The sequence below is a fragment of the Frieseomelitta varia genome, unplaced genomic scaffold, assembly GCF_011392965.1.
Source record: "Frieseomelitta varia isolate USP_RPSP 00005682 unplaced genomic scaffold, Fvar_1.2 scaffold_713, whole genome shotgun sequence".
Classification (NCBI taxonomy): domain Eukaryota; kingdom Metazoa; phylum Arthropoda; class Insecta; order Hymenoptera; family Apidae; genus Frieseomelitta; species Frieseomelitta varia.
This window is the reverse complement of record NW_025110494.1, coordinates 181,486-191,734: the sequence shown is the minus strand read 5'-3', so window position 1 is coordinate 191,734 and position 10,249 is coordinate 181,486. Positions and strand designations below refer to the sequence as shown.

The 10,249-nt window shown below is 38.7% G+C and overlaps 1 protein-coding gene across 1 annotated transcript in view; it reads right to left on the bottom strand.

Annotated features, from left to right (window-relative positions):
• Positions 1-1,180: 1,180 nt before the first annotated feature.
• LOC122535390 (UPF0489 protein C5orf22 homolog) overlaps positions 1,181-10,249 on the bottom strand; it is a gene marked incomplete at its 5' end in the record, with an annotated part of 145,434 nt that continues 136,365 nt past the window's right edge. Inside the window, 2 exons of the mRNA XM_043666880.1 lie at positions 1,181-1,407; positions 3,678-3,896. Coding sequence (XP_043522815.1) covers positions 1,275-1,407; positions 3,678-3,896 — 352 coding nt within the window. The remainder of the gene's footprint in view (positions 1,408-3,677; positions 3,897-10,249) is intronic.

Below are 10,249 nucleotides of genomic sequence, written 5' to 3'. Positions count from 1 at the left end.
CCAAGATTAGAGTTTAGAGTCTTGTTAAGAGTTCTAGCATAATCTAGTAGTCCTTGAAATTTTAATTTTTCCAGACTTGTAGAAGTCGGGAAGCAGTTGGAGTAATTTTGCTTCCGTAATCGTTAAACTAATTACGAAGCAAAAATCCAGGGTAAATTAATATTTAGGAACACTGTTTCACGCGGATTTTCAATTCCCCAACGTGACAACGCAATTTAAACGAAAAGACAGAAATTGTTAATTTAAATCGAGCTGTACAATTTCATCCTCCGTATTAAGATATTATCTCACGAATAATCAATATCGTGCAGAGAAATTAGTTTACGCAGTATTTGCGTACTTCTTCCGACAAAGACTCTTAACCTCCATTATATTCTCGAAACTTAATACCTGAAAAAAAAAAAAATTATAATACACACTACGTACACGCACGTCCAGTGTACAATCTGAATGGCACGGCTGCGAAGGCCACGCTCGAGAGAAACGTTTCGCCAGGAAACGCCAACATCTTGGAAGAAGGAAGACGTTTTTTTTTTCCTCTGTTCCTTGCCGTTTTTGCCCCCGGTGACTGAAAAGGGTTGTAAGTAAAAGGGAAACGGAAACAAGGGAAGGTTCTCGAAAGAGGTGGAAGGAACGATCGCTGTTAAGACGTGTGGGAAACTGGCCCATGGTATGCAAATGGGCGGCCGAAGGCACGACAGAGCGAGAAGGGTACACTCGGTGCAAAAAAGGAGAAAAGAAGAAAAAAGGAAACGCTAACCTTCAGGTTGGCATTGTGCTCGCTTCTTATAATGGGCCAGTGGCACCGATCTTATGTAAATCGTCGCGCTCTGATCAAAGACGTGCCAGTTTTCATTCTTCTCTCTTTTCTTTTTTTCTCTTCTTTTCGTTGCGTCCCTCCTCGCCTTCTGATCTTCTGATGTATTCCATCGATTCGATACAACGCCGCCGGACTTCTCGACTTAGTTTCCTTTGCCCCGGCGGAAAGAGTGTAATTGGTCTTTACGAGCTTTTCATTTGGCGCTCTCACTCGAGAATTCGTTGTCTTAGTAACGACTACTCGGTGCTCGAACTCCGCGAGGTTTATTTTTACGATCGAACCCCCGGAATGGCTGAGGAAAGACACGATTAAAACGGAAGAGGTGAATATTTTTCCCTTTTCTTCTTTTCCTACTTTTCCTCTATGAAAACGTTTATTTATTGTATTGAAATGAACATTGTTCGATTAAAATTTACATCCTGGAAAGGGGAAGGATCGTTATTTTTTTTGATATTCAATGGACTTCTTCCTCGTCCTCGTAGGCCAATTGGACGTCGACTTCTCCCAGATATTGACGCAGCTCGTCGAGCACTCCGATCTGAATTTGATCGACGTTCTCTGGTGGACAATAGTCGTCGTTGCTGGATCTGTAAAAGAAACAGACGATGATTATTCAATCGTTGTGTCTTTTCGTTATACTGTTCGTATTGATTTTGTAAAATTAATTTGAGAATTAAATTGTTTACAGCCCCTTTCCTCTGTCTCTATCTTTCTCTGACTTATGTACATACATATCTATTATCGTTCAAATACACATGTACAACACATGAGAGAATATCATCTTATTTTCGGTTCATATTTAAATATTTATGCAAATTCAAATTTTTATGGAATGTTTGTTAGGCGCGTTCTCTCTGTATTTTCATTCAAACACACAAATAACCGCAGTCAAATTATGAAAGATAAAGTACTGAAGAAGACATTATGAAATCGAGTGAAAAGCGTATGGTAGAAATGGAAATAATTAAAGACTTTAGGCTGTATGTAAAGAGAAAAATCCACATTTAACAGCAGTAAATAGTCTTTTTTCTCGCTGTGGCAATACTCGCGTTCGCTTTTTGTTTCTGTTTAATCGCTGTCTGGCTAAAACTGAAAGAGAACCTCGGTGCAGTCCAGAGGCGACATCCGGCGGCGTTCCCGCGTCTTTCCCGGAAGCTAGGGGTGCTGGGGGTGGAGACCAAGGGGTCGTCGAGGGTTGCAAGTGGGCCGAGTGGGATGAAATCGATTTTTTTTTCTGCCGCCGGAAGTCCGAATACTATTTCCCTAATTTTATCACGAGATGGCGCCAAATCAACCGTTTACGGATTATTCCATTATTTTCATCTACATTTCCATCGCACAATTTCATTATTAGATACTTTTCTACAAGAAATTGAGAGTTTGAATATTCCATCTTATCTTCGACACGACGAATATATTTCACTTTCGCAAACAAGCTACGTTGTAAGAACTACTATGACATATAATATATTATATATGATACATTTTTGGTCTTAAATTAATTGATCTAAATGACTGTATTGACAGATATGTAATTTTAATTCGAAATAGATTTCACAATGCCCTACGACATCGTATTTACAGGAAAAATTTAGATAATTGCATCGAGAAAATAAAGGAAACTTCAATTAAAAAATTATTACATATTCACCGAAACGTTCTGCGCTATCTGTTTATGAAAAATCCAATTATAATCCCAAATCCAATCATAACGAAGTCTGTAAACGAGTAGCAATACTACAAACATAATCGTGTCATGCTCGAGGAAATGGGTTGAATTCGATTTCCCGCAACGTGGTTTAAAAAAAGAGAAAGAAAGAGAGCCTCTTCGTCAGTTTAGCGTTCTCTCTAGCGATGATCTCATTAGCATCGTTGCGTCTAGCGCGTGTGTTTCATAAATCACAGGCCGATCACGTGTGGCGTGTTTATTACGAGAAGCTGGCGAAATTGAGAAACGGATTATCGTGTCGCTCGCCTTAATCATTCGGCCAACTAGACCGTAGAACAGAGATAAAGGAATAATTAGCATCTGTCGCGGGACATCGGAGACAGAGACATCTGACAACGAGTGCCGAAAGGTCGGGGATTTGATTTTGTGCACCCCTTACGAAGCCACCCCTTGCCCACATGAAGGGTGGGGCTTCATGGTAGCCGAACGTCCATGAACCAACCCTTCGCCCGGCCCAACCATGCCTCCCCTACGATCCTCCCTTTTTCTCTATTTCCAACCAACCCTCCCAACATCTTCTTCCACGCCATCTGCGACCCTGTCCGTTCCTCTGCCTTCCGACAGAGACCGACAACCTTCGAATTCAATTTCACGCGTTAAAAAAGAAAAAGAAAAAGAAAAAAAAAAAACATTCCGCGGCACGATCTCTATCGACGGCTATTTTCGTTGCCATTCTCCTTTTTTACTGACTTTAGTTTACTGACAGCTTCGTTTTCAATTTGGGGGTGGTTTCTCAGTTACTCCGCCGAAACTTTGTCCGAAACTATTTTAGAGTCTGTTTTCAGTGAAAGTGGGTCATTGTGTTAGGCTGGATTGTTTATCGCAAAGTGTTTGGACAGTGATATTTTTAGAAAATTAAACGAGTAAAGAAGATAGTATTCATTTGAGTATTTTAGATCGCATTCCGGAATACGGATAATATAAGAAACTTTAAACTAGGAAATTTCTAATTCTTTTTGTAGAATGTAAACTCATAGTCTCCGACTTTGAAAGTTTAATAAAATGTTGTTCATGCGTATTGCAAAGGCAGTTCTTTGAATTATAATGTTGCTAAATAGTAAAATTTCATCAGATGAAATCACGAAATTTCCATTGTAATTTGAAAGAGAACGTGCTGTTCTTTCATACCTCGCAATTGTTACGATGGTAGGAGGAACCGGCAGGGCAGTCAAGAATGATCTGAACGTTCCGCTGATTAATCGATCGAGATCATTGGGTGCAGTAACATGGTGCGGCAGATCGGTATCATCTCTGGTGCATCCCGCATCGTGTATTATTTTCCAATCAATTTCCGATTGCTTGTAAGCGCTGGTCAGTTCGCGATAAATTAATTCCACTGCTTCATATCTGAAATAACAGAGATAAAGGTTACGATATTTAATTATGCAAAATAGTTAATCGTTACGTTCTTTGATACTAATGATTAAATTTATAACACGAATAAATAGTATTACTCATACATATCCTTTCAGTGTATACGTTATCATAAGCTATAATTTCAATTAATTTTACTTATTATTGTTACAACGAAACGATAAAATTTTTATATATTGTAGATAATTTTAAAGAAACATCATTCCATATAAATAGTAAATAGATATTGTCCAAAGACAGTTTTCTGCAAATTTATTTCCGTTTGTGTTTCGTTAAGAATTTCCCCGCATGATCATCATCAATTCCAGAATTGGTATATCAATGTTGTACTATAATAAATAAAAGAAAAGAATATATATATATATATATCCGTCACAGTTTGGAGAGAAACGAGGGAAGGTGCATGTAACGAAGATTCTACGAGTTCGACCGAGTCACAAAATTCTAGAACACGGGTGCAAGGGCAAACGCTGTAAATTTCGTTAACGTGTCGTAAATAATGAAGGCAAACAAGGAAAGGGGGGAGGGAATAGGGAGAGGGGGAGACTGGGCAATGAAAAGTTTATAATGCCTGGATGATAACACGTGGCTGCAAAAGTTGAGGCATTTCCCGAAGGCACGCGACGAAAGTTAACACGGCCACGAGACCAGTTCCGGGTGGTCGTAATTTGTACTCCGCTTTCCTCCGCTACCCCCCTCGTCCGCTATCTCTTTTTCTCTAACTCTTTTATACCGGTCTTTCGCCTCTCGCTCTCCTCCTTATCTGATCATAAGTTTTCCTCGTTTTCTGCAGCTGCAGTTCGTCCTGCGACCCGGTCTACACGCGTTCTCGTTATCAAGGCTACCGAGGTTTCACCGGAAGATTGCCGATATCTACGTCGGTAGATTGCGATTTACTCGCGAAATCGTGTTACAAGATCCGTTCCGGCTTGACATATAGTTTCTCCAATTAACGTCACAGAAATTTCCATCCCGTGAAAATAGGGAACTTCAACATGGGTGACTTCATTTTTTCCAGAGATTTTTGTATGTCCTTAATTTTTACTGTTACTTTTTCTATGTTGCAGTAAAAATTTTTTTAGAATCACTACTCCATGTGTTAATATAGCTGTTTAATGACGGTTTTCATACTATTTTTTACATTTATTAGATTATTTAGTTTCATGGAACAAGATTGATTTTCTATAGAAAAAATAAAACGAAAATGAGGAGTTAGATTCTTTGTTTTTGAGGAAATCAATTCTGAATATATATATATACATAATATACCAAATGTACGTGTAATTTAATTTCTAAGAACTTGATGAATCTTGGTACAGATACCTTTGTCTTTGTGATACTATTTATTGATTTACTGGTTTGTTATTGGCACAATTTACTACCATAATATCCATCAATTATAATCAATTGATATCAGACTAAAATGTGTACTTAGTTGGTACATATTAAAAATCGACCTTCACAAAAATAAAGTCTCATTTAAAAATTTGATTCTTCCTTATCAATTTACATTTTCACACAGAATTGTACGTGTGCTACGTATTTGCTTACGTCTTTCCAGTTTTCGTCGTTTCGGTCGAAACTCGAAAGTTCGAAGAAAGACAGTGGGAATCCGAGAAGCCCGATAAAATCAGTCCGACGAAGTTTCGAGCCAGGTTACCGACCAGCGGATCAAATGTTAAACAATTACGGTGTAAGGACTCGATCGACAAAACGAACATAATTGGGCCCTGGAAGTCTCCTTTCTCGTGAGAACCAGCTGCGTGTCTAGAAGCGATGTGCCCCGTTTGCTAACGCGCTAACTGTTCATAAGAGAAGACCATCGCCGGCTCTCGCCCACTTTTTCCTCGCTGAATATTAATTATTCTCTCGAAAGGTACACCTGCCCTCACCCCTTGTAGTCGGACATCACCTATACATGCCTGCATACGTGTATCATGGCTCATGATTCTCGCCGCAGATTATCCTAACAGTTGTGTAACGAAGTCGGTAACAATTGGTCTCTCGAGGCTACGAAACCGGTCCCCTACGTTCGGCTACCTGCTATCCCCGAAAATGGCCGGCATTCTTTTTCGGACACTCCGTTTTCTACAGAGCATCCACCTTTGACCCTACGTAATTTATTAGATGGTTGAATTTCTTTGGTTTTTGGTTATATTGTAGTTACGAAAGTGATGTTTCATATAATAATTAAATCTATGCTTTTACTAGGTTCATTTGTTTCAAGATCAGAGAGGTTATAAAAATTATGATAGTAGAATATTTAGTTTCACGGAATTTGGCTATGGCCGATGTTACAGCATAGAATCTCATTCGCTGCTTCTCGTATTACTTATATATTGATATATATTGAATTTGAAATTACAATTATTTAGAAAAAGTTATTCGCATGGAGCATGAAATAGAATATAAAACAGGTCACTCGTAGTAGTGAACGTTTTCTCCATTCCTGTCGTAAAATTAGGTAAACAATTATCACACAGACTGTTCAAAAAGAAAGAAACACAATTTTTCAACAAATTTACAACGATTTCACGGGGACTCTCCTCGCAGGATCGTTCTCACGCGTCCCACACAACGATCGCGTGTCACAGCCGAAGCTCTATCAACCATCATCCCCCTTGCCGCCATTTTTTTTCTCTCTATCTATCTCGGAAAGCAGATGCCACAGTGTAGAATCCCATACAAGTTTTCACGCTTCTAGCTCTATCTCTATGATTCATATTTTTCGACGCGTAACCGGTTCTGTTATTCCCTGTCGCTATTTTTTCTACTTTTTTTTTTCCTCTTCTTCTTGAACAGGCGGGTTCCCAGCCAGGAACGTCGCGGGTCGGTTCAAATACGACGGGAACATCGAGTGGAGCGAGTGAAAGAGAGAGAGAGAGAGAGAGAGAGAGAAAGAGCCGGAGAGAATAGAGACGATAGAAAGATGAAGAGGATAACGAGGAAGGAAGGGAGATATACGAAGCTGGTCCACGCTGCTCCACGTCGAATGAGTTAACGGACAATGGCGGTCCACGTTAAAAAAATAAAGGAAGGCGGCGCGGAGAGGCAGGGGGAGGGGGCCCTCATTACGAGGGGCGCCCCCGGTGTATTTGTCGATAAGGGGGCCTATATGCAAATGGTCGTCCCTCGCCAGGCGACGGAAAGAAAAAGTTTCTCTCCTCTCTCCGTTTCGCCCGTTTACTCGGTTTCCCTCGGTGCACGAATAATGCCCTCCCTGACGGTGTACCGAAGTAGAGAAAGGGGGGTATAATGTATCGTAATCAGATGATCAATTATTAAGAGCGCGGCAAAAAAACAACGAGGGTTGACATACGACTGACAGGAGCGGAGCCGTATCCGGATACGAAAGGGGCTCCTCGTTCTTTCTCTTTCCCTCTTCACTCTTCTTCTCTTTCGCTGCTTAGGCTAGGCGTACGACTGCTTCCGAGGCGTGTAATCGATATGCTCTGAATTTCAAAATTGCGTATCGTAATTTTCACTTTCGAGAGTCGATCAGGCTCGCGAGGAAGTCAGAACGGAAGTTCTGTCTATTGAATTTCTGCCCGACCGAGAAGAATGGTAGATATTTGCGAAAGAGGATTGAAAATGTTGTTTTCATCGTTCTTCATAATTTCATATGAAACGAAAATCAGATAGTTTTAGCCTTTATATTTGAAAAATGTTTCAACTAGTCTATCGTATTATTTTATTTCATTAATACGTTATAATACAGGCATCAAATAGGCTATTCATAATGATATTACTAGTGTCTTATTGCAAGGTTAGAAGTGAATCAATAAACTGTGACTAATTGCAACTTTTTTTTCTTATCGATAAATAAAATTCTTGCGACAGATGGTTAAAAATTGTGCATTTAAGAGTTAAAAAATCTTCAGGGAACGTCAGGAAAGTTTCTCAACGGAAGAAATTTTTAGAAAAGTAGAGTAGATTAAACGAATAATATTGCGTTTAAAGAAACGATACGTTATTTGAACACTGACATGCACAGAGCATGTTAGATGAAAGATAGAATAACAAACTGTTACTGATAATAGAAAATAATTCTAGTACGAAAAACACTGTTAATTTGTAGCTCAACAAGATGAATTATAAATCACATTAAAAATACGTAATCGAGTGAATTAAAATGTGAATTCGAAATCGTTCTCTAATGCAATATTTGCTTGTTATTTTGAGATTACGCAGATTGCAGATTTGTAAATATTTTACATATTCTTTCATACTTCCCTCAGAAATCTGCAGTACAACTACGTACGTATGAAATTATGAAAAATGAATTGAATTTCTTTCATACAATATTACATAAAATTGTTTCGCACAGTTTTGATAATTAAACCATTAAAATAAACTTTTCTTCACACAAACGTATAAAAAAGCTTTTGTTACAAAAAGTTAAATTGCCTTAATTTCAGATATTACGTTACATATTGCTATTGTTCTCTCGAATCGAATTATACAAACAACATTTACCTGAGAATGTACACCGGAAGGTAGCACGTTGCAACGTAGGTAGAGTTTTTCATCTTCCGGCTCGGAAGATCCAACGCGATATGAAATCGTGCGCATGAACAAACATCGTTCATGAGAAAACCCGTCCAGGACATTGTTTAGAGATGCATAATAAATGTATCGCTTTCTTCTTCGGGCCTTCGCTGCATAACTAAGCAAACTTTCCGGGCATGTGCATCGAGTACGTTAGGACAATACTCCGATATCGAGTTACCAATTTTTAATGGATGTGGATCCAGTAGCGATCATGCGTGTGATCGGAGGTAAAAGCTATTTGAAACGGGCGTCTGTTGTACGCAACGCTTTGCTTTGTAATTATAATATGCTACTGCGATCGTACCGCGTTGAAAATATTAACGTGAGGAATTATATGTAAATTTTTAATTAAATATATCCATCAGAATCTCGAAATTGTTTTCTTTTTCTTTTTTATTTTTGCAAGAAAAATCATTGTTGAATTTAAAAAGATTCTGTTTTTGTAAAACTGAGATTGTACTACCATGGGTAAAAAATTTACTACATTAATTTTAATTTATGAGAATTTTACCACAATATCTTGTCATGACATTTATCATTGTTGCAAAAATACTTAATTGTTTAAAACGACATTGATAATAACGATCGTAGGCGCGAACGTGTGAACGTATAATCCTTGGAATTATTACTTGGATTTTGGACGAGTAACGTGATTCCTAATATACAATCATTTTCGAGTTAAACTCCAGGTTGTAATTCTCTTCCTAAATTCTCCTCCTAATGAGATATCTGAGCAGGTTATTCCCCTAGCAATTTCCTACTATCTTCTTCGTAATCACAGTGATTTCGATAGAGTACAAGGTAATTATCGCCATTCTAAACACGAGGAACCATGAAATTCCCCCGAGGTCGCATTAATTATTTAAATCATTCCAGCGTTTTAAATTGCCACGATCCTATATTTTTAGCGATTCAACACTTTCGAGGCTCGATTTTCTAACTTTTTATAATTTGGTGCATCTCGACGAAAGATTAAAGAAAACACAATAACAAATCTTTATTTCAATTATATTACACGTACGTATACATAGCTACTTGTACTCATACGTATACTATCTTATTTTGATTATTCGATGGGATTTAATTATTAAACTAGATTCATAGAACTAGATTCCTGTGACCCGTGTGTCAAGTTGTCGGCGAATCATTTGAAATGCCGATGTAAAATGATTATCGGTATCGATTGTTAACACTGAAAAGGACAACGATGCGTGCCTGATACCGTGGATGTACCTGACTTGCGTGGCACGTGGCTCTGAAAACAGGACAATTTGCTGCATACTCGCAGGTAGCACGGGCATATTTGGGGTTGCGGCAGGTATACGCCTATATATCGAGGCGATTCTGAGGGGTGGCTTTGCCAATCAATAGATATTCATCCCCATCGAACCATCGACACTATTGTCGATACACGGTGCATTCAGCTGCACTGTGGGACACGCAGGTTGCACTTTGATGTACCGCGTGTTCCGGGCTAAAGAGATCATCGATGAAACGATCGACACACAGGTATCCGTATTTTCCAATTTTCCCCCCAGCTTACAAATTACCAGAGAAGCGGCCCGAACGACGAGTTTTCAATTATCCTAAAAACTTTTACGTCACACACGCTAGATTTGAAATTGATCGGAAATTCATAATTTTCAATTATTGTAAAAACTTCTACACTGTGATTTAAAAAACAATCGGGATCGAGTTTACAATTAGTCCCAAAAAGTAGTCCTGTCTTTCAGTTCAAAAGAATCGTTCTTGTCGAATGTGACAAAAGATCGAGA